We start from the raw sequence: 25700 nt of genomic DNA on the forward strand, positions 1-25700 counted from the left end.
AAATCTCTGTTCCCCCTCAACTTAGCCATTAACCTCCCAACATCAGTCAAACTGGAGCCCAAGAATGACTAGTTCAGATGTTGTGACCAGCCAGGGTTTAGCTTGGAGGCCAATGGCAAATACTTCCTTGAGTGGTGGAAGAGGCCATCTAGCCCTTTGAACTCACTCCAGCATTCAATCTGACCTTGGTTGATCTGTGCCAGAATTCTGCTCAGCTCAGACTTGGCACCACTAGCCCCCAACACTCACACGCTACTCAAGCTCGGCCCTGCAGTCTTGGACATCTCCAGCCTTTCCAAATAATCCCTGCACTTCATTAAAAATGTGCAACCTGATTTTATTACTGAATCTCCCAAATTTAATATTAACATGATGTTGTTCTGGCCTAGATTTCCCAGTCAGAATAAGCATTGTGTTTCCTGACCATTTACTTTAAGCATACAACTCACTCCCAACCCATGTTTCAGCATAATTTCCATGTCTTCAATTCATTCTCATAATAAAGATCCCCAAAAGATCTATCACTCACTGAATGACGCCAACTTTCAATGATATAATCTTCTCCATATCCACCCATCTTCATGCTCTTTCCCTTTTTGCTCTCTCATCCTCCCTACCCACTGTGCCTCCATTCTTTCCCCACCCTCTGGTGTCTACACTGGAGGATCTGCATCCTACAGCACTCATTGTCTTCATTACTCTCCTTTTCAATCCATCTTGCATGATCCTTCACCTTCCCTCTGTACTATCTCACGCCAAATTGAGAATTCCCACCCCAGAGAAGGCACTCTTCCCAGTCCATAATGAGCCGTGACCCATCCCATTCTCTTCACACATCTCCTACCTGTTGTACATACTCAGAGTTAATTTTGTCAAGCTGTACTTATCATTCTGGATTTAGAAGTGGACCAAATATCATCACCTTCTCCGCAGTTCACTGGTTCACCTCTGCAGAAGGCCCTTGCAATCCAAAATCATATCAACAATCACATTGGTACATTGACCTGGTGGAAGGGTGACATCATGAAGATGCCCCTTACTGTATTCCCATCTCGTGACCCACTCCAGGTATTATGGCAGTGATCTAGCTCTTACCCCTAAGTCAGGAACAGCACCCTCCAACTTGACCTTAGATGTTGTGGCTGCACCATACACTGGTCATAAAACCAGAGGCAACCCTGCTAAATTCTCAAACCTTGCCGGCCCCATTGATATGCGTGGAGGATCACCTGACCAGCTATGGCAAGGCATTCCTTTCCCCGATCCGGAACAATGGTTTTCTCCGTCATTCCAGTTTATCTGATTGGAAAAAAATGAGAGAGTCAGGCAGGTGATCGGGGCAGGAAAGTGCCAACACTTGCCATTAATCTTTCACAATCAAAATGCTATCTTAGTCTAAGGAGAAATCCATGTACTTTCATTGGCATTTGGTGCTAGCTTAATTTTTCTGGAGCTAAAATGTACCATTAGTTTCTGCCATTCATGGGTCAGGTATATTTTATAGCAGTTTTTTTTTTTCATTTTCAAGATTGTGAATTTTTACATTCATTCCACTGGGTTTCACCTTTTTTGTCAAATGTGCAAGCTCACTGTTTGGTGTGCCACATTAAAGCCCTGCCCACTAATAGTTGACATTTCCACCATGGGGATAAATACTTTGATTGAATACCTTGTCTGTGCCTCTCATAATGTTATAAACGTCCATCAGGTCATCCCTCAGCCTCAAACACTCCAGAGAAAACAATCCAGGTTTGTCTAACCTATCATAGCTATTACACTCCAATCCAGGCAACATCCTGGTGAACCTCTTCAGCAACCTCTCCAAAGCCTCAACCTCCATTTAGTACGGCAACCTAAACTGCACACAATACGCCAAACGCGGCCAACTAAAGTTTTATACCGATTCTCATAAACATTTAGGTATTATACCTACAGGTAGAAAAGAGATTTAAAAGAGAAGAGCGATTGTAAGAAAGGGTGGTAGGTCTTTCTCCAGGAAGGGAACACAAAGAGGCGCCATGCTCTGGCAACATTCTACAGGGGAAATATTCAAATGTCCAATCCATCTCTAGAATGGTGTCCGTATTCCGATGAAAATTTAGTTGTCCCAGGAAATGTACTCTGCATCCATATTATAGACCTCTGATCTATTTCTTCACTACAATGGAACGGAACTTAGTGTAGATGTGATATTACCAGAAACAAAACTATGATCTTTGCTTTTAATCTCTTCTGATATTGCAGACTCTTTGTTTATGCTGCAGGGTGCTAACCTACTTCCTTTTGTTTCAGTACAACACCATCCTGAGTGAAATGGACAATATATATTCCACAGCTAAGGTGTGTCCATATGGTGAAAAAGACCAGAACAAATGTTGGTCTCTCGAGCCAGGTAAGTCAGATGGGGGAATTAGCACAGTTACTTATGTGGCCACGATGCAACAGAGGGAACATCAATATTCAGTCTTTCCAGACCAGGAAGAACATTAACTTGAGCAAGGTACACAAAATTGCTGGGGAAACTCAGCGGGTGCAGCAGCATCTATGGAGCGAAGGAAATAGGCGACGTTTCGGGCCCGAAACGTCGCCTATTTCCTTCGCTCCATAGATGCTGCTGCACCTGCTGAGTTTCCCCAGCAATTTTGTGTACCTTCGATATTCCAGCATCTGCAGTTCCCTTTTGAACATTAACTTGAGCAATTTAGACCAAGGTCAGGATCCACCCCCCCCCACACTGTATATAAGGTTTAAACTTGAGAAATCACAATATGTCCATGCTTGTTCATGCTGGTGGCTGATCAACATGTCATCGTTTAGTTTAGTTCAGATATAATAAACAGTATGAAAACATGCTCTTCAACCCACCAGGTCCACGCTGACCATCAATTAACTGTTCACACTAGTTCTGTTATTCCACTTTCTCATCCATTCACACATTAGAGGCATTTTTGCCGAGGCCAGTTATTCTACGCATATTCTGAGGATCTGGGAGGAAACCGGAGAACCCGGCCGAAACCCACATGATCACAGAGAGAACATGCAAACTCCACACATGCAGCACCAAACCGTGGTCTCTAGTAGTCTACCAGTTACCTGCTCACTGACTCCATATATTATAGTATAGTTTATTATTTCACATTTACCTAGATACAGTAAAAAGAACTTAGGTTTGCATATTATTCAGGCAGGTCTTGCCATACAGATAATGCAAAAGAGAAAGAAAACAGTGCATGGTGTAGTATCACAGCTACTGAGAAAATGCTGATAAAAACATGTGAGTGTTTCAATGGGGTAGATTAAAAGGACAAGATTGCGTGCGATCTTAGTGGACTATTTCCATACACTTTGTATGATCAGAAATAGTGCTTAGGTATGGCAATACTTTACTGAACTACATGCAAATAAAGAATTTCACTGTATGTCTGTACATGTGACAATAAAGAGCCATTGAACCATTGTCTGTTCAAGAGTCTGTTGACAGCAGGAAAGAACCTGTTCTTAAAACTGAAGATACGTGTTTTCAAACTTTAGTATCTTCTGCCTGATGGGAGAATAAAGAGGGGAGAATCCCCTCTAAAGCTGGTCATCTGCTGAGCCCTCACTTCACCAGTTCAATCACTACTGTTATGTTTAGCCCTTCAAATCCTAAATCCTAGTCTTTCAGCTGTCTGATATCCCCACATTAAACCCTTTCACCAGACTGCCCCAGGCTCATCCTTCTCCCCTCCACCTCATTGTAATCTGAACCACAAAGACAATCGTAGAAACTTCTGTTGCGATTGTAATTGGCCAGATAACAAAGTCTGCAGAATGACTGATACATACCAAAGATCCTATAGTGGAGCTCCCGCTATAGGATCTTTGATACATACTGTAAACTGGAAAAGGACCTCCTCCGGGTGTGGATTAAGATAAATTTCTGGAGCTGATTTCAGAGAGTTCTCCATTTGAGTCTACCTATCCTGGCTTAAATGAACAAAACAGCAGAGATTTAACTTTCCTCTGTCCTTCTCCTCATACTGTAGACATACCCATCATGTTTGACGTGACAGTGAAGAGGGTGCATTGTCCTGGTGTACCATGCTAACCAGCATGGTACCTGTCACTGGAATAATGACAAGCCACGCAGTGAGAGACCACCACTCTGTAGGTACACAAAAAAGCTGGAGAAACTCAGCGGGTGCAGCAGCATCTGTGGAGAGAAGGAAATAGGTAAAGTTTCGGGCCGAAACGTTGCCTATTTCCTTCGCTCCATAGATGCTGCTGTACCCGCTGAGTGTTTCCAGCTATTTTGTGTACCTTCGATTTTCCAGTATCTGCAGTTCCTTCTTGAACACTACTCTGTGTTCTGTGGCACGGTTTTGAACCAAAATATCAACAAATCTTTTATTCCTCACATAGTTCATCCAGCATATTGTTTGTTGCTTCATATTCCTGTATTTGCCAACGTTGGTGTCTCTATTCTTTGTCTACCCCATGTTACATCTGGCATTCGAGTGTTTGGCCCTGCATGAACAGACCTTTGTTCCCTTTAACCCGTGGAACACTTACAAAAATATGGGATGGATTTGACCGTGAGGAGAGAACTTTGCTTTTGTCCAGCTCAAATCCCTGCCTTGAATTTCCTTGAGGGAACAGTGATTATGTGAATAATCAAATGTTTTGTTATTCACTGGAAGCCTTGCTCATGTTGACATGCTAGTCTCCATCTTCCAGCCGTTTATGCTGTTCTTCTGTACACAGTCGGGTAGACGCACAGAGTTTCTTGCCCAGAGTAGGGGAATCGAGAACCAGAGGACATAGGCTTAAGGCAATGGGGGAGTGATTTATCAGGAACCTGAGGGGTAACGTTTTCACACAAAGGGTGGTAGATGTATGGAATGAGCTGCCAGAGGAGGTAGTTGATGCAGGTACTATTGCAACGTTTAAAAAACATTTAGACAGATACTAAGGTCCTATATTGTCACGCGTACCAATTAAGGTACAGTGATATGGGAATTACCATACAGCTACACGAAAAAAAAAGCAACAAGACACACAACGACATAAAAGTTAACATAAACATCCACCACAGCGGATTCGCCACATTCCTCACTGTGATGGAAGGCAGAAGACCGTCAAAGCTCCCGCAGCCGGCGGTCGAAGCCCCCGTGTCAGGGCGATCGAACTCCCGTGTCAGGGCGGTCGAAACTCCCGTGTCAGGGCGGTCGAAACTCCTGCGTTGGTGCGGTCGAAACTCCCGCTGCTTTGTGTTCCCGAAGTCGGTCTCTGACCAGAGAACGCGGGCTCCATGATGTTAAAGTCCACAAGCATCCACGGTTGGAGCTCCGAGGTTAACCCCTGGCAAAGGGATCGCGGGCTCCGTGATGGTAAATCCGCAGGCTCACCCGGTGGAACTCAAAATAGGACTCCAGCAAAGGCTGCCAATGTTAGGCCGCAGTGCGAATAGAGATACAACACGGAAAAAAATACTAGGAAAATGGACAAGGGAGAGTCAATGGATGTAGTGTACCTGGACTTTCAGAAAGCATTTGATAAGGTCTCACATAGGAGATTAGTGGGCAAAATTAGGGCACATGGTATTGGGGGTAGAGTGCGGACATGGATAGAAAATTGGTTTGCAGACAGGAAACAAAGAGTAGGGATTAACGGGTACCTTTCAGTGTGGCAGGCAGTGACTAGTGGGGTACCGCAAGGCTCGGTGCTGGTACCGCAACTATTTACAATATACATTAATGATTTAGATGAAGATATTAAAAGTAACATTAGCAAATTTGCAGATGACACAAAGCTGTGTGGCAGTGTGAACTGTGAGGAGGATGCTATGAGAATGCAGGGTGACTTGAACAGGTTGGGTGAGTGGAAAGATGCATGGCAGATGCAGTTTAATGTGGATAAATGTGAGGTTATCCACTTTGGTGGCGAAAACAGAAAGGCAGATTATTATCTAAATGATGTCAAGTTGGGAAAAGGGGAAGTACAACGGGATCTGGGGGTCCTTGTTCATCAGTCAATGAAAGTAAGCATGCAGGTACAGCAGGCAGTGTAGAAAACGAATGGCATGTTGGTCTTCATAACAAGAGAAGTTGAGTATAGGAGCAAAGAGGTCCTTCTGCAGTTGTTCAGGGCCCTAGTGAGACCACACCTGGAGTATTGTGTGCTGTTTTGGTCCCCTAATTTGAGGAAGGACATTCTTGCTATTGAGGGAGTGCAGCGTAGGTTCACAAGGTTAATTCCAGGGATGGCGGGACTGTTATATGCTGAGAGAATGGAGCGGCTGGGCTTGTACCCTCTGGAATTTAGGATGAGAGGCTATCTTATTAAAACATAGAAGTTTGTTAAGGGTTTAGACACGCTAGAGGCAGGAAACATGTTCCCGGTGTTGGGGGAGTCCAGAATCAGGGACCACAGTTTAAAAATAAGGGATAAGCCATTTAGAACGGAGACGAGGAAATACTTTTTCACACAGAGAGTGGTGTGTCTGTGGAATTCTCTGCCTCAGAGGGCAGTGGAGGCTGGTTCTCTGGATACTTTCAAGATAGAGCTTGATATGTCTTTTAAAGATAGCGGAATCAGGGGATATGGGGAGAAGGCAGGAACGGGGTACTGATTGTGGATGATCAGCCATGATCACATTGAATGGCGGTGCTGGCACGAAGGGCCGAATGGCCTACTCCTTCACTTATTGTCTCTTGTCTATTCACCATTGTCCATCATTGTCTGCATATTATAAACTGTCTATTGCAACATGATGAGGAGACTATGACTGTCTAGGTCTGTTTGATAGTTGTTCGTCTGTGTGTGTGTCTGTGTTATAACTGTGCCTGTGTCTGTCCAATAACTCAATAACTTTCTCCTTCTCCCTCTCACTCTGGTGTTATAGAGCTGACAGATAAGATGGCAACATCCCGGGGTTACAAAGAGCTGCTCTATGCATGGGAAGGCTGGCACGACTCTGCAGGAATCCCACAGAAAGCCTACTACAAAACGTTTGTTGAAATGAGCAACAAAGCCTCACAAATGGACGGTTAGTACATTAACCCTCTCCAGGGGTCCAGAGCTGGGTGGCCAGCATTGATTCCCAGGAGCTGATCAGTGTCACCAGTAAAGACCCTTTGTGATATCAGATTCAGATTCAGATTCAAACTTTATTGTCATTGTGCAGTGTACAGTACAGAGACAACGAAATGCAGTTAGCATCTCCCTAGAAGAGCGACAAAGAATATGAGCAATAAATAAATATATTTACGTGCATACAGTCACAGTAGTGCAATTATTTTTTTCTGGTGTCCGGGGGGGGGGGGGGGGGGGGGGGGTGATTGGCAATCACCGAGGTACAGTGTTGAGTAATGTAACAGCCGCAGGGAAGAAGCTGTTCCTGGACCTGCTGGTCCGGCAACGGAGAGACCTGTAGCGCCTCCCGGATGGTAGGAGGGTAAACAGTCTGTGGTTGGGGTGAGAGCAGTCCTTGACGATGCTGAGCGCCCTTCGCAGACAACGCTTGCTTTGGACAGACTCAATGGAGGGGAGTGAGGAACCGGTGATGCGTTGGGTAATTTTCACCACCCTCTGCAGTGCTTTCCGGTCGGAGACAGAGCAGTTGCCATACCATACTGTGATACAGTTGGTAAGGATGCTCTCGATGGTGCAGCGGTAGAAGTTCACCAGAATCTGAGGAGACAGATGGACCTTCTTTAGTCTCCTCAGGAAGAAGAGACGCTGGTGAGCCTTCTTGACCAGAGTTGAGGTATTGTGGGTCCAAGATCGGAGATGTTGACCCCCAGGAACCTGAAGCTGGAAACACGTTCCACCTCCGTCCCGTTAATATGGATGGGGGTGTGCGTGCCGCCCCTAGACTTTCTGAAGTCTACAATGAGCTCCTTGGTATCATTGTAGACTCACTGCCCCACATATGAGTTAATGTGGGGCAGTGGGTCATGGTCTCTTCCTCAATGAATGCTCTACACTAAATGTATCAGCATTCCTCTCGAATTGTGTCAACCTTCTCATTTGAATGTCCCGATCTTCCTCTGGATATCTCCCATGGTCAAGAAGCCAGGGGATCACAATGGGATCGCTCCTAGCTCTGGTCTGGCCTTGTCCATCTGACCTCATTTTCAGGGAATCATGCACCTATACTCCCAAGTCTGAGAGTGTCTGCAACACTGTCCAGGGCTCCGCCATTTACTGCCCTGGTTTGACATACCGAAGTGTAACAGCTCACACATGTTAGAGTTAAATTCCATTTGCCATTCCTTGGCCAACCTTCCCAACTGATCTAGATCTTGTTGTAAACTCAGATGCCATTCTTCACTGTCCACTATACCGCCAATGTTGGCGTCATCTACAAATTTACTAACAATGTTAACTACATTGTCTTCGGAATCATTGACATTGACAACAAACAACAATGGACCTAGTACCGAACCCTGTAGTTCACCACTGGTCACATGTTGCCAATCAGACAAGCAACCCTCGACAACCCCCTTTGATTCCTTTCTCCAAGCTAATTTTGATTCCATTTCACTAGGTCACCTTGGATTCCATGTGAACAAACCTTCAACACTAGCCTAGCATGCAGCACCTTGTCAAATTCCACCGCTCTTTCCATTCCCTTTGCTATGCACCTGTCTGTCCTATTTACTAATCTGGCTCTGTTTAACAACAGTATTTGCCCCCATTTTGTCAACTGCCTCTTTTCTGCTCTGGGACCATCCCCCATGCCAATCTAGTTTAAAACATCCCAAGTAGTACTGGCAAATCTCCTTCCCAGGATACAGGTCCCCTCTAGTTCAGGTGCAATCCGTCTATTTCCCCATTTCAACTGCCCAGCCATTGACCTCCTTGTCATTTCCCCAACCATTAATCACATGATCTACAGCTTCCCTTTTACTTTCAATGGCCTGGTTTTAGGGAAGTGTTACTCTCTCGCAGCCAGGTCACAGTTCCACTCTGTCCATGGGCTTGTCTCCTTTAAATCTGATGGTCAGAATGTTGGATAAATGGTCCAGATATTCACCAACACATCTTCCTCTTAAAGTGCTGCCGAGGTAATTGTCCTGAATTCCATCCTTACACTTTCTTGTATGTCCTCCTTTAAGATCACATTATCCCCTATCTCTCAGTGCCCACCCTAATATCAAATGATTTGGGTCAATGCTAGGTTTTGTCTGATTACACTCCTGTGAAACTCCTTGGGACTTTGAATCATGTTACACTTTCTCAATGAATGTAAGACGGTGTTATTTAATGCTATGAGCCTTTAGTTTGTTGTAATAGACCGATACTTGGCTGTGTTTGCAGGTTTTGCAGACACTGGAGAGTACTGGAGATCTTGGTACGACTCGCCAACATTCGCCGAGGATCTTGAAAAGATCTACAATGATCTCAAGCCACTTTACCTTAATCTTCATGCTTTTGTGAGGAGGAAGTTGTATAATAGATATGGATCCAAATATATCAATCTGAAAGGACCTATTCCTGCTCATCTATTGGGTAATTACTCTCTTTTAATAATGACTTTTTCTTACATTTAAAACTATCATAATTAATTGGTGTTGGTCCTCGATATTCATCCAGCGTGTGCATTGGTTGCAAGATGATGACTGATCCCCTTGATCGCATATTTGGACAACTCTGCCAGACTTTCCAAGTCATGAGGGATTACATATTCAAACAACCAGAGGGGAAACCATTAGCAATGGAAAAAAATTCAGAGATTTATTTATAAAAAGCAAACACATAATATATTATATAACTCAGGATACCAATTGTGAGAGAGTTAGGGCCAAGAATTTGGAGGCTGGAGGTCCCAGAATGTGTTCAAGTTTGCTAACTGCAGCCTGTAGAGATTGCTAATCAACTGAATGAGTTTAGAGTGTTCAAGAAGGAACTGCAGATGCTGGAAGATCGAAGGTACACAAAAATGCTGGAGAAACTCAGCGGGTGCAGCAGCATCTATGGAGCGAAGGAAATAGGCGATGTTTCGTGCCGAAACCCAGTTTAGAGTGTGGTTGTTACATGATCATTTTGTTATCTGGAAGCCTCTGGCTCTGCCTGACCGCATGCTGAATACACATTTGTTATCTTCAAACGTGGCTATTCCTAATTCACACTATCTATTCATCCTCAATTCCATGAAAGTAGCTGATACTAAAAGCCAATTTACAAGTTATTGACCTGCACAGAATAGCTCCACCTCACTGCATCTCTTCCTTTGAGATCTTTTGAAAAGCTTACCTCTGTCTCAATGACTCCTTATCTTGAGGTTAAAGTTTGTCTGACTCTGCTCCTACGTACTGTAGGTCTTTGGAACGTTTTACCTCAGTCAAGGTGCTCTATGAATACATATCTTTGCTCCTGCAGAGAGAGAATTCCATACCTAACCTGAGATTTCTCCTCCATACAGGTAACATGTGGGCCCAACAATGGAACAACATCTATGACATGATGATCCCATTCCCCAACAAGCCCAATATTGATGTTACCGATATGATGAAAAAAAAGGTGAGTTGTTGTATCTGCATTATCACACGTCGGCATTTCCATTAGATGTTCAGAAAGGAAAACATTTGGATTTTCTACAAAGATAGTGTCAAACGAACGTAATCTCTGATGCAATAGGTGGTGATAATGACAAATGTTCCCAGATTATCCTGTAGGGCACAAAAGATCTACGAGTGCAAGTAGTTAAGAATTTTAAATATCAAAGTATGGGTGTTGCTATACAATTAGATGAACTCAATCAATTGATAAATTCACAATTAACTCAGGAGGTTAATTCTCATTAAAGAGAATTAATAATTTAAAACATCAACAAATGCAGAGGGGAATTAAAAATAAGTAAATGAAGCGCGAGGCTGCACTGAATTGGTACGTGGTGGATCAGCAGGGACAATTGTGGGCCCGGCAATTGATGAGAGCCAGGCACGGAGGGAATGCCAAACACATGGAGCACATCAAATGTATATTCATGAACACAGCAGTGGGAGACGGTGGATTCATATTTCCAGGAATCTTCTGCTTGTACAATAATAAATAAATTAGTGCAGCGGCAGAGTGAATTTGAAAGCTCAACCTCACAAATTGGCGAGTAGCCAGAGATTTGATGTAGTCAGGATGTGCCAGGAACAAGCGAGAAAAAATCCAGGCAGTGAGAAAGTAACAGCTTGTTAATGTCTTCAACCTTCCCCAATTCCCCAACCCCGATTCCTACTGATTTTGTAAAATATAAATTTTAACTTGTTATGATTCTCAGTTTAAACAAAACAGTTATGTCCTCCAAAGATGTGACTTGTGTGGAGGTCAGTGGAGATGAGGGTCTTGATTAAAGATAAAGGAACAGAGTCACAGTGTGGGGCCAAAGGCTTAAGGAGTCATGACACATGGAACTGCAGATGCTGGTTTAGAAGAAAAAAAGACAGAAAGTGCTGGAGTAACTCAGCAGTTCAAACAGTATGTCTGGAGAACATGGATAGGTGAAATTTTGGGTCAGCACCATTCTTCTGTCTGATCCATCAGACCTATCAGACTTAAAGAACGTTATGTGTTAGATGTTGTGTGCTACCGGTTTGCTTGTAACTGTTCTGAGTGCAGATGCCTCACTGGTAATGTGTGATATTTCACAGAACTGGAATGCCACCCACATGTTCAGAGTCTCTGAAGAATTCTTCACCTCCCTGGGCCTCATCGAGATGCCGCAGGAGTTTTGGGATCACTCAATGTTGGAGAAGCCTAATGATGGAAGAGAGGTTGTGTGCCATGCGTCTGCCTGGGACTTCTATAACCGGAAGGATTTCAGGTTGGTTCACTGCTTCACTGATGCGAGGATGTGCAGAAGAACCATGAATGTAGGGAATGCTCCATGGGATTGCTCCATGAGAAAGGAAAATCTGCATGCTATGTTATCAGGTGATAAACAATGGTAATGGAAGTCAGGCGTGACGCAGTGCTAGTACTCTAAGGCCGTAGCTGAATTGTCTTCCCGAGAAGTGCTGCATTGTCCTTCCAAAGAGATATTGAAGCAAGTCTGTCCTTTCAGCTATAAAAGATCTCACGGAGCTATAAGTGAAGGAGGGCAGTGGTCTCTGGGCCAACATTTATCTCTCAAGCAGAACCACCAAGACAGAATATGTGGTCATTCACTGATAGATTATTGCTGTACCACCACTATGACAGTGTCTACACTTGACTTTATAGATAGGAAAGGTTCAGAGGGATATGGAGCAAATGTGGGCAGGTGGAATTCGTGTAGATTAAGCATCTTGGTTGGCATGGGTAAATTGGGCTAAAGGGTCTGTTTGCGTGCCATATGACTCTGTGACTTAATTGACTGTATAAGCCATTTTGGGAAATCCTAAGCTTTTGAAAAGCACTGTATTGATATCATTTGTTTTAATTTATCTGGTTCATTCTTACCCTCTGCTTTATACTGGGTCAAAGGATAAGATCCACTTCGGTACGCCACAGTAATGTCACCTCTCTTCATTCTCCAGAATCAAACAGTGCACAACAGTCACCATGGAGCAACTGTTCACAGTGCACCATGAGATGGGCCACGTGGAGTACTACCTGCAGTACAAGGACCAACCAGTCACCTTTAGGAGCGGAGCTAATCCAGGCTTCCATGAAGCGGTCGGGGATGTTTTGGCTCTCTCAGTCTCTACACCCAAACACTTGAACAAAATTGGACTACTGGAAAGTGTCACCACTGACAAAGGTAAGCAGATTCTTCATCGGAAACAGAAAGTTCAAGCTAATGAGCTGCCCGGGGGCCGATTCAATCGTTCATTCTCAAAAGCAAGTTGGATATGGCCTTGTAAAGATGTATTCTGTGTGTTCACGTGGAAAGCAAAATGGTGCTTAACCTTTGGAGAAATTTGCTATTTTGCAAAATGGAGCAGAGATGAGGAAACAATGACAACAATGGCAAGCAAAGGGTCAGAATAAGCAAATGAATCAGTGAGAAGGTGACGAAAATGTATTTATGCAACAAATTATTCCGATCTGGAATTATTTGAGAGAGGAATGAATGTCGGCTCAACAGTTAAAATAAAATTGGATAGGCACCTGACAGGAAAGGATTGACACTTTGTAGGATTCTAAGTAAATTATGGGATGTAAATAATTTGATTATACTTCTAAAGAGTATAAGATAGTTCAATGTTGTGGAATTCTTGCTTCTGTAAACTGCAATAAATACCAGGCTGCAGAAAACATGTTTTCTTAATTAATTGAGGAACTTAAGTGGAAAAGTTAGAATTGTTAAATGAAGATCAGCCCCAACAATGGAAAAGGCAAGAGAGAGGACAAGCTACAACAAGAGGTCAGTACCTGGCAATATAATATTGCCAATAATAGGCAATACCAGGTTTGGATCTGGAAGGCAAGACAAAGTATCCACAGTGACATAGCATTACTATCCTGCTGAAAATCAATGTATGTTGATCCCCTGGAGCTTCACTACATTGCATTATTGGGACCTAGTAAAGATCCATTGGATCGACATACATTTATCTTCTTGTATCTGTAACACTATACTGTGCATTACGTTTATTGTCCCTTTTACACTACCTGATGTACTCATGTATAGTATGATTTGCCTGGATAACATGCAAAACAAAACTTTGCATTGTATCTCACTACATGTGACAATAATAACCCATATACCAATATCAATGTTCTGGCAGAAGTTAGTCTGCTTCATGGATCGACCTGATTCTGCGTAATGCCACTGCATTCACTTTGAGCAGTTTTGCAGATGTTATTACCTTTTTTAGTTTTTAATTCTTCTTCTTTCGTGTGGCGTGCATAGCCTAAAGTTGTTGGACAACTTGTCCTATTTGATCTTCCGTTTGTGCACGTCTAGTTGATTGCATTAGTCGAAACAGGGCGGACCACGTGAAGGTTGCAATCTTCCACCCCAGTTTTTAATTGATTATGTTAAACTAGCTTAGGGGAATCATTAACTTGCCTTTTATCAGACAGCAGGGTAAAGTCTCATGTTGCCTCATCATCAAGTTCAAAGGCCATGAGAACTTGTATGTCAATGGTGGATTTTTTAGATAGAGAACAGGAAAATTGTGCCCATTCAGCTGATCCCTTGCAATGCTCTTCACCAACAACCTGCACGTGTTATCTCTGAATGTGTGATCCCAGTCAGTCACCTCAAAGATGGCCTTCATCCACATCTGCTCTCACATCCTGGCCACACACTCATCTCCCTGCTACCTTCAAGTAGAAGGTACAGGAGCCTGAAGACTGCAACAACAAGGTTTAGGAATAGCTACTTCCCCACAGCCATCAGGCTATTAAACCTGGCTTGGACAAAACTTTGTTTATTAATAACCAATTATCTGTTATTTGCACTTTATCATTTTATTTATTCATGTGTGTATATATTTATATTATAGTATATGGACACACTGATCTGTTTTGTAGTAAATGCCTACTATGTTCTGTGTGCTGAAGCAAAGCAGGAATTTCATTGTCCTATCAGGGACACATGACAATAAACTCACTTGAACTTGAACATCAACACAGAGGACTGTGTTCCAAATAAGACAATATAACCATATAACAATTACAGCACGAAAACAGGCCATCTCGGCCCTACAAGTCCATGCCGAACAATTTTTTTCCCTTAGCCCCACCTGCCTGCACTCATGCCATAACCCTCCATTCCCTTCTCATCCATATGCCTATCCAATTTATTTTTAAATGATACCAACGAACCTGCCTCCACCACTTCCACTGGAAGCTCATTCCACACCGCTACCACTCTCTGAGTAAAGAAGTTCCCCCTCATGTTACCCCTAAACTTCTGTCCCTTAATTCTGATGTCATGTCCTCTTGTTTGAATCTTCCCTATTCTCAAAGGGAAAAGCTTGTCCACATCAACTCTGTCTATCCCTCTCATCATTTTAAAGACCTCTATCAAGTCCCCCCTTAACCTTCTGCGCTCCAGAGAATAAAGATCTAACTTATTCAACCTTTCTCTGTAACTTAGTTGTTGAAACCCAGGCAACATTCTAGTAAATCTCCTCTGTACTCTCTCTATTTTGTTGACATCCTTCCTATAATTGGGCGACCAAAATTGTTCCACATACTCCAGATTTGGTCTCACCAATGCCTTGTACAATTTTAACATTACATCCCAGCTTCTGTACTCAATGCTCTGATTTATAAAGGCTAGCATACCAAAAGCTTTCTTTACCACCCTGTCTATATGAGATTCCACCTTCAAGGAACTATGCACGGTTATTCCCAGATCCCTCTGTTCAACTGCATTCTTCAATTCCCTACCATTTACCATGTACGTCCTATTTTGATTTGTCCTGCCAAGATGTAGCACCTCACATTTATCAGCATTAAACTCCATCTGCCATCTTTCAGTCCATTCTTCCAAATGGCCTAAATCACTCTGTAGACTTTGGAAATCCTCTTCATTATCCACAACACCCCCTATCTTGGTATCATCTGCATACTTACTAATCCAATTTACCACACCTTCATCCAGATCATTGATGTACATGACAAACAACAAAGGACCCAACACAGATCCCTGAGGCACCCCACTAGTCACCTGCCTCCAACCCGACAAACAGCCATCCACCATTACCCTCTGGCGTCTCCCATTCAGCCACTGTTGAATCCATCTTGCTACTCCTGCATTTATACCCAACAGTTGAACCTTCTTAACCAACCTTCCATGAGGAACCTTGTCAAAGGCCTTACTAAAGTCCATATAGACAACATCCACTGCTTTACCCTCGTCAATTTCCCTAGTAACCTCTTCAAAAAATTCAAGAAGATTAGTCAAACATGACCTTCCAGGCACAAATCCATGTTGACTGTTCCTAATCAGACAATATGTGTATTCCCCATCCGGAAACCATGGATGAGCGGCAAGGTCTACTTGTAGGCGAAGTCCAAGTCTGCAGCATACAAATCAAATGATCACAAGCAGTACAAGAAATCTATCTATGATCACCGCAGAACCATTGGGAATGCCAAGAGGGAATTCCAGTCTAAGATGGAGTCTCAAAAAAATAGTGAGGATACCGATTGATTGTGGCAAGGCTTGCACACTGATGGACTACAAAAGTAAGCCGGCAGTATTGCTGGCAACAGAGAGTCACTCCCCAAAGTACTCATTGCATTCTACACCCACTTTGAACAGAAGGTCTGTGGCGGAATGCCACCCGCCCTGCCAGTCTCTGTTTACCTGCACCAGTGGTTACTGAGGCAGGCATAAGAGTGGCTTTCCTGCGAATTAATCCACAGAAAGCAACTGGTCTGGACTGAGTCCCTGGCCACGTCCTCGGGAACTGTGCTGATCAGCTGACAGATATATTCACAGACATCTTTAACCTCTCACACTCCATTCTGAGGACCCCACCTAAAAGTAAGGTAGCATGCCCACATGACCACTGCCCAGTGACTCTGACATCCACCATCATGAAATGCTTTGAGAGACTGATGATGCCGCACATTAACTCCAGCCTGCCAGCCAATTTGCTTACCGTCACAACAAGTCCACAGCAGACACCATTTCCCTGGCCCTTGACTCATCTCTGAAACACTTAGACAACAAGAACTCTTATGTTAGAATTATATTTATCGACTCTAACTCTGCCTTTAACACCATAATCCCATCCAAAGTCATCTCCAAACTCAGGAACCTAGAAATCGGCTGCCTCCTTTCTTCTCGTCTGTTGTCAGGCTTCTGAACAATCTATCCATAATCTAGGGTACGGTTCAACTAATCTCTACACAATCGAGGACATTGGATTTTAAAACACAATTTTACAGAAGCCTGTTGTGTGGACCCCAGTGTAGCCATTTAGGTGAGGTACTGGAAAGTCAGGAAGGAAACTTTGGTGTGGGGTTTGGAATTTAAACCTTAAAGCAGAAAATAAAAATACTTAGCTTGTACTTCGCTTAATGGAATCATTTTATTTCTTGACAGAGTCCGACATTAACTACCTCCTGAAAATGGCCTTGGAAAAAATTGCCTTCCTCCCGTTTGGATACCTGATTGATCAGTGGCGTTGGGGGGTGTTTAGTGGGAGGATTTCCCCAGATCACTACAACTCTGAATGGTGGTACCTGAGGTAAAGCATAGAGTGGTCCGTGGTGTGAGATTAAAGTCAGATCAGCCTCATCTTTGGTTTGCATCAAGATTTAGTTTGTGTCTCCACTTGTGCCTTCCAGGACCAAGTACCAAGGCATCTGCCCTCCTCTTCCAAGGAACGAAACAAACTTTGACCCTGGTGCCAAATACCACATCCCTGCAAATACTCCTTACATCAGGTAAACCTGTCCGAAATAAAAGTTTCACCTTCATAGGCAGAGGTATTGAATATAAGAACTGGATCATCATGTTGCACTGTATAAGATATTAGTTAGGTCACATTTGGAATATTGTGTGCATTTCTGTTCATCACACTATAGAAAGGATTTGTGGCATTAGAAAGAGGGCAGAAAAGATTCACCAGGATGTTGCCAAGAAATGAGGGACTTTAGATACATGGAGTAAATGGATATGCTGAGACCATTCTCACTCTTTGCAGGAACTCAAAATGAGAGGTAATCTTATGGGGAATTATTAAAGTATGAGGGTCATTGATAGAATAGTCACAGACATTTTTCCATGGGCAGGGTAGTTTAAAACTAAGACGAGAGAGGAACGATTTAATGAAGATCTGAGGGGCAAGGTTATCGCACATAGGGTGGAAGATATATGGAAAAAGTTGCTCGAAGAATTGGTGCAACATTTAAAAAAGTATTTCGCAAGGTGCATGGATAGGAAACAGGTGGTTGTGGAGGCCAAGTCATTGGGTAATTTTAAAGCGGAGATTGACAGATTAGTTATGGAGAGAAGGCAGGAGAATGGGGTTGAGAGAGAAAGATAGATCAGGCATGATTGAATGATGGAGGAAACCTGATGGGCTGAATGGCTAATTCGGCTTCTATGATTTATGAACTTATGAAAGGTTTAGAAGGTGCAGGCAAGTACAACTATCTCGGTTAGACAACTTTGGTCACCTTGGACGAGTTGGGACAAAGGTCCTGTTCCCATTCTGTATAGCTCTATGCTTCTATGACTATCCTTCTAATGGTTTTCAAACCAAAACAAATATTTCTGTTTCTATTTCTACAGATGCTGCCTGAATTGCTGACTGATTCTAGCATTTTCAATTTTTATTTCCGATTTCCAGCATCTGCAGTGTTTTGATCTTCATAAAAAATGAACAGAGATATCCTCAACAAATAAATAGTTCACAGCCCATTCAATCTAGGCCAATAGGGAATAGTTATCCATAATGCAGAGCAATAGAGTGTACAACCATCTGGGTTCATGAATCATCAGAGAGGGAGTATAGAGCATCATTTAATATTGTGCTTCCTTCAGTCAGTCAGGCAGCATAAATGAACCCTTGGTGGAGGCACAGCATAGATTCATTGAATCATAGACTCAAAGAAACATACAGCAAAGAATCCCCAGAAAAAAAACCCAGGAGCTGGAACCAGAGTGTTTCAAAAGTTTTTCAAGGGTAATTTAGGCATGGGAAATAAATGCTAACTTTTCCACCTGTACTTGCAAATGAGTAAATAACGGCAATTGGCTTGCAACTGAAGTACTAGTAGAATGTGCTGGGCTGGTGGGGAGTCCAATAGTAGAAAACAATCAGGCACATTTGTTGAAAAGCTTTTCACTGTACCTCGGTACACGTGGCAATACACTAAACTGAACTGTACTGACACAAACATGGAACTCTCTGCACTTAAATTGATTTGTTAAGACTGATTTTTATTGCATGAGAGCATCAATGAAAATGGAACAGAGCAGGTCAGTTGCGAGCTAAGTGGATGGAAAAAGGTCTCAAAGCGGTTCCTCCATTTCCCATTCTACAAAATTCCCAACTTCCTCTTATGTTACAGGTACTTTGTGAGTTTTATTCTGCAGTTCCAGTTCCACAAAGCCTTGTGCAACGTCAGTGGACATACCGGACCTCTGCATCAATGTGACATCTACAAATCACTTGACGCTGGGCAAAAGCTCAGGTGGGTTCTTCATCTTTCATCCAGTCCGAAATAAATAACGGGAAAATAATGGTTCCGAAATTCTCATGCAATGTGCAGTTTTAACGCATTATATGATTGAAATGTATCTAAAACACAATCACTGGGGCGTTAAGGGACATTAAGGGCAGCGTGGTGGTGCAGCGGTAGAGTTGCTGCCTTACAGCGCTTGCAGCGCACGTGACCCGGGCTCGATTCCGACTATGGGTGCTGTCTCTGTGGAGTTTGTTCATACTCCCCGTGGGTTTTCTCCGGGATTTTTCGGTTCCCTCCCACACTCCAAAGACGTCCAGGTTTGTAGATGAATTGGCTTGGTGTATGTGTAAATTGTCCCTTGTGTGTGTAGGATAGTGTTAATGTGCGGGGATCGGTGGTCGGCGTGGGCTCGGTGGGCTGAAGGGCCTGTTTTCACGCTGTATCTCTAAACTAAACAAAGACACGGGACCTTTTCCATCTGTATACCACGCACTCAGATAATCAGTCTGAGACCTCTGCACCCAGTGAGTACTTCCAATTCCATCAGTCCTGATTCAACACACTACTAACACTACTGAGATAAAATTGCTCTACACATGCGGCAAATCTTAAATATCAATGGAAATGTAGATAGGCCTGCTCCAAAGTCAGTTGGTGAGGCCGGCACCAAAGATGTATTACATCAAGAAGATCAAGAGCTCAATCGACAATACTAGGTTGTATTTATCTCTTCTCATCCCATAATTTGTCCCACCTGCCCCATTTTGTGGCTCTGAAATTGCTTCCCATTCTACCTCGCGTCTTCTCATCAATATTATGATCTGCAATCTCATCAAATCCAACGCTGACCCTCACCATCTCCTTCCCTGTGATCATCTTGCTAAACTGTTCTAATAATCTCATCAAACCACAGCCCAATCATCTCCCCAATTATCTTCTCATTCGTCTACCCCAAAGCATCTCTGCTGCAGTAATCTCCCCTTCCTGATCACTTGCCCCAAGTTCCCACTTTCATCTTCCAAACAACTTCCCTGGCCACGTCTCATTCACCATCTCCATAATTCTAAATCATCAACGCCCCACTCCTGAAGATCTTCTCAAATGCCATCCCTGATGGTCTTCACACTGGGCACTGTGTGTGTTACTTGCCAGGCATCCCACCTCTTTCCCAGCTTTCCGTCCCTACTCAATCAGATTGAAGAAGGATCCTGACCCAAACATTGCCTATCCATGTCCTCGAGTGGTGCTAACTGGCACACTGAGTTACTCCAGCACTTGGTGTTTCGCACCACCCTTTCAGTGGCATCTGAGCAATGAACAGGGAAGATTTGGGAGAAACAATGAAGTATCGTCAATCAAACTGGAAAACACAAGCACTGGAACCTACATAGGTTCAAACCAGGCAGCAGTTTCTGTTTCCAGGTACCAAGCCATAACTCAAAGCACAGAACTAGCGGAACCATAATTGTGTGCGCAATGCTCATTTGGTAATTCGTAACTCCATCCTATGGTCTCTGTTTTAGTAACGCATTGAAGGTTGGCTCCTCAGTTCGTTGGCAGGACGTTCTTCAGGAGTTCACGGGCACTGATAAAATGGATGCTTCCGCCCTACTTGAGTATTTCAAACCCATCACCGACTGGTTAAAGGAGCAAAACACCAAAAATAAGGATGAGCTGGGGTGGTCGGACTTTGAGTGGCGGCCCCCAGTTCCTGAAGGATACCCAAATGGCACTGGTAGGTACCAGGTGAAGTGGTGATGGTCATCAGAATTGGCGTATGCAGTGGCGTTTAGTTCCAACTCGGTAACGGTAGCCAACCATCTTGTTTCAATCAAATTGATCAATCTTATTAGTCAGGGTATATGTTGCTAATTTATTCCTTTTTATTTATCCTTACTCCAACGAAACATCTTCAACAACGTCCCCATCAGTGATGTCGAACCCATCGGCTTGTAGTTGCCTGGCCATCTTTTGGAACTTCACCTGTGGTTAAAGTTTAGATTTTAGTTTAGAGAGATACAGCGTGGAAACAGGCCTTTTGGCCCACCGGGTGTGCGCCAACCAGCAAACCCCGCACACTTACACTGTCTTTCACACACTTGGGACACCTTACAATTTTTACCAAAGCCAGTTAGCCTAGAAACCTGCACGTCTTTCGAGTGTGGGTGGAAACCGGTGCACCCGGCGAAAACCCACGTAGGTCACGGGGAGAACGCACAGACGGCGCCCATAGTCAGGATCGAACCTGACTCCCTGGCGCTGTAAAGCAGCATCTTAACCTCTGCTCCACTGTGCCACCCCTGAAAGTTGATGCAAGCAGGTGAAAGATTATGCAAGTATCCCTGCACGGAACTCTGCATTTTTGGAGGTGCCTTTGGTGTGCTCCCATATCGCAAAAGCATGCTGGGTGGCCCAGTTAATTGTCCGCTGTAAATTGCTGCAAGTGTAGGTGAGAGACAGAATCTGGGGAGAGGACATGGGGACATGGGGAGAATGGGTTATAAGAAAATCAGTGATGGAATGGGATTCTCACTGAGACAGAATTGACTCAGTGGGCAGAAATGCCGTCCCTCTAAATCATAGGGAAATATGGAATATGAAATCTGCATATTAGTGATGTGGGCCAGGACGAGAGTCAAGAGTGTTTTATTGTCATATGTCCCAGATAGGACAATGAAATTCTTCTTGCTGCAGCACAACAGAATATGTAAACATAGTACATAACGGGAGATGAAAAAAAGTTCAGTGTGTGTGTATATATATACACATGCACACATACACAATAATCAAACAATTATAGTGCAATAATAATAATAATAGTCTTGTTGCAGTTCAGAGCTTATTTCTTGTCGTGTTTAATAGCCTGATGGCTGTAGGGAAGAAGCTGTTCCTGAACCTGGACGTTCCAGTGTTAAGGCTCCTGGAACTTCTTCCCAATGGCAATGGTGAATAAATCTCCCTGCTCTTCATCATATGACTACCGTTGCTGTGACTCTGGGCCATTCCTTACAGTCACCCGTTTGCCATACAGCGGTACAATTTGAAATTACCTCGCTGGTGTAGATACCACTTTCATTGCTCTCCCTGTATGACCATCCAGCTGCAAACTCTTGTTGTTCTCCGATTCATTCCCTGTGTCCCTCATCCGGATCGATGGCCATGCCCTTAACTTCTGAGGCCCTAAGCTTTGTAATTCCCTCACATGATCTCTTCACCACCCTACACCCTCCCCCTCCCTCCCCCACCCTCCTCTGTTAGAACACCACAAAATCTACCTCCTTGACCAGCCTTTTAGTTCCCAGGTATTCAAAAGAGAGTGAGATATAGCTCTTGGGGCTAACGGAATCAAGGGATATGGGGAAAAAGCAGGAACAGGGTACTGATTCTGGGTGATCAGCCATGATCATATTGAATGGCGGTGCTGGCTTGAAGAGGCGAATGGCCTACTCCTGCACCTACTTTCTATGTTTCTATGTTTCTATTTTATCTGCATGGGCTCCCATAAGGTGCCCTGGACTTTTATTAAGCTGACTGGCTGCATAAATGCAAGTTGTTGTTGCTATGGCCGTCCCATGACTTACTTCATTTTTGGTTTATTGCAGATAAAAACACTGATGAAAATCAAGCGATTAACTTTGTAAAGGAGTACAACACAGTGACAGAGAAAGTGTGGTATGACTACATAGAGTCCTCATGGACATATAATACCAACATCACGGTACATAATAACAAGATCATGGTACGTTTATCGTCTGTGCCTGCAGACATACATTTGGCTAAACCGAAGGAAGTGAGTGGCAGTTGTTTTGCTGAAAGGTCTGACCCTTTCATTCCCCAATGAACAGTGCCCATAATTCGATGCAGCTATTTTGTTTTACCCCTCGAGCCCACGAGGTGTGGGGTAGTAAGCAGAACTTCAGTTCTTTGTAGCTCTGGTGAGTCGTGGCAAATAGATTTTTGGCCTCACTGATAATTAGCCACCATTACCATGGGCTACCAAATCCTAAGTTTATAGATGGTTTAGAGTTACGCCATGGAAATGGGCCTCTTCCACGCTGACTTATTCACATTAGTTCCGTATTATCCCACGTTCATATCAACTCCCTACATACCAGAGGCACTTTACAGAGAGTCTACCTTCATACCAGGGGCAACCTACATGTCTTTGAAATATGGGAGGAGACTGGAGAACCCGGAGGAAGAACTTAAAACTCCACACAGACACGGTGTCGTCCAGCTGCATCACGTATAGCGTACCGTGGATATATCTCTGCCATTGTCCAATAGTTCAGCTCGCCAATGGAGTTGGGACATCCACTGAACAGCCCACATAATCATACAATAGACTACTGCTGTGATCCTGGAACTAGATTGTAGCTACTTCCAGCCACATTGATCATGCCATAAGATCACGTAACTTGCACAGGAATTAATTGCAATTTTATCTCTGCAAATTTGCAAACCTTTTTAACGCAGCCCAAGAATTGGAAGCTAACAAAAATTTTAATGAGTAAGCAGAAACTCCAGACGCTGGTTTACACCGAAGATAGACACAAAATTCTGGAGTAACTCAACTGGACAGGCAGCATCTCTGGAGAGAAGGAATGGGCGATGTTTCGGGTTGCGAGTCTGCAGAGGGGTCTCGTCAACCTTTCCTTCTCTCCAGAGATGCTGTCTGCCCCGCTGAGTTACTCCAGCATTTTGTGTCTATCTTTGAACATTTTAATGAAACATTGGCTATACACACTGCATGATCTTACATTGACGTGCATTAAGATGCCCCCTGATGAACTGGAGTGAGGGCTGGGGCATTGTCACCCGGTTGCATGTGTACATGAGGAAGTGTGCATATGTCTGCATGTACACATATATTCCTGCCTGAATGGGTGTCACTGCATGCGACCGTGTGTGTGTGTGTGTGTGTGTCTCCATGGAGACCGTGTATACTTGCAAACGTGCATACGCGTTGAATGAGCACGTGTGCGTGTACAAGTGTGTGCGTGCGTGCCATGTCACACTACAAAACATATAATCACTTCTTCTTTTCCATCAGTTAGAGAAAAGCCTAAAGATGTCTAATCATGCACTAAAATATGGATTGCAAGCTCGTCAGTTCGATTACACAGACTTCCAAAACGCAGAAACCAAACGCATTCTGATGAAACTGGGCAACATTGAACGTGCGGCACTTCCCGTGGAGGAAGTGAAGGAGGTCAGTGTGTTACTGTTTCCTACTGGAACCTTTGCTAAGGCGATAAGTTGCCCAACTGTGTGATTTATATGTGTATGAAGGAACTGCAGATGCTGGTTTAAACCAAAGATAAACACTTCTCTGTAGAGAAGGGATGGGTGACATTTCGGGTCAAGACCCTTCTTCAGACTGAGGTCTATCTTGTGTGATTTGTATGGATGGATGCTGAAAGCAACATAACATAACACAGGGTCTTCAGCCTGAAGAAGGGTCTCGACCCGAAACGTCACCTATTCCTTCGCTCCATAGATGCTGCCTCACCCGCTAAGTTTCTCCAGCATTTTACGTCTACCTTCGATTTTTCCAGCATCTGCAGTTCTTTCTTAAACAAGACTGAGTTGATGGCATTGCTTGAAATGACAAGGGGGTTGATGTCCTACTAATCACATGAAAGGAAGGAAAGAGGGACTCACTAATGATGCAATGTTGCAGAGAGGCTGGTAATCAGGGCACACAAAAAAGCTGGAGAAACTCAGCGGGTGCAGCAGCATCTATGGAGCGAAGGTAATCAGGGCACACTGATTACAGTGTCGTTCAGTACATATGAACTATACACAGTGGTGGAAGTGGAGAAAAGGGCCGGTCACACTTTCCCGAGTTATTCACGAATTCTCCTGAGTTATTCATGAATTCTCCCGAGTTTTCAAACTAGCAGAATGTTCGTAATGAGTCCGTAGGAGTCCGTGGATATATCGTAGCGGCTCGTTATGCTAGCCGTAGGTACTCGGGGCTTCAGGTAAGTCGGGGCGTTTTTTCAGCATGATGAAAAATGTCCCGAGTATCCCGAGTATCTACGGCTGGCATAACGAGCCGCTACGATATATCCACCGACTCCTGCGGACTCGTTACGAACATTCTCCGAGTTTGAAAACTCAGTGTAATTCGTGAATAAATCTGGAAAGTGGGACAGGCCCGAAAGGAAGCAGCCCTAAAATCAATGGGTTGAAAAAAAGCTCATTAGACTTCGAAGACTTTTCTTTGTATTTGGTTATTGATTGAGCTGTGTAGCAATGAGATAAATGACTGATCCTGTCATATCATTTTTGACATGAATTGCTGATTGTACATTGAGTAATTATGGTGCTCTTTACCCTTTGTTGTCAAGTACTAATTCTATTACACAATATTTTATGACGAATATTTATTTTTTCCTTTCAATGTACTGGGAACTACCCAATGTTTTACAGCATTATGGCCTAAGTTATTGATTATGGTTTGTAGCACCGTATTTTAATTTAGCAATTATGTTGCAATTGTTTTTGATATTTTCAGCAGTATTGTTTTATATTCAACCAAGGTTACTGATTATGTGCATATCTGATATATTATTTATCAAGTATTTGATGCAAATTGCAGCCTTTGTAATGCAGTTATTGAAATAAAGCTA

The 25700-nt window shown here is 43.5% G+C and overlaps 1 protein-coding gene across 8 annotated transcripts in view; it reads left to right on the forward strand.

Moving 5' to 3' along the window:
- ace (angiotensin I converting enzyme) overlaps window positions 1–25700 on the forward strand; it is a 97991-nt gene that overhangs the window by 19359 nt on the left and 52932 nt on the right. For all 8 annotated transcript variants that reach the window (XM_033035144.1, XM_033035143.1, XM_033035148.1 and 5 more), the window contains exons 3-14: window positions 2293–2392; window positions 6884–7027; window positions 9304–9495; window positions 10409–10506; window positions 11628–11800; window positions 12495–12718; window positions 16970–17114; window positions 17215–17313; window positions 18946–19068; window positions 20586–20797; window positions 22665–22801; window positions 24116–24274. In XM_033035144.1, the coding sequence (XP_032891035.1) occupies window positions 2293–2392; window positions 6884–7027; window positions 9304–9495; window positions 10409–10506; window positions 11628–11800; window positions 12495–12718; window positions 16970–17114; window positions 17215–17313; window positions 18946–19068; window positions 20586–20797; window positions 22665–22801; window positions 24116–24274 (1806 nt within the window). The remainder of the gene's footprint in view (window positions 1–2292; window positions 2393–6883; window positions 7028–9303; window positions 9496–10408; window positions 10507–11627; window positions 11801–12494; window positions 12719–16969; window positions 17115–17214; window positions 17314–18945; window positions 19069–20585; window positions 20798–22664; window positions 22802–24115; window positions 24275–25700) is intronic.

The sequence above is a fragment of the Amblyraja radiata genome, chromosome 16 (genome assembly GCF_010909765.2).
Source record: "Amblyraja radiata isolate CabotCenter1 chromosome 16, sAmbRad1.1.pri, whole genome shotgun sequence".
In the NCBI taxonomy this organism is placed as follows: Eukaryota; Metazoa; Chordata; class Chondrichthyes; order Rajiformes; family Rajidae; genus Amblyraja; species Amblyraja radiata.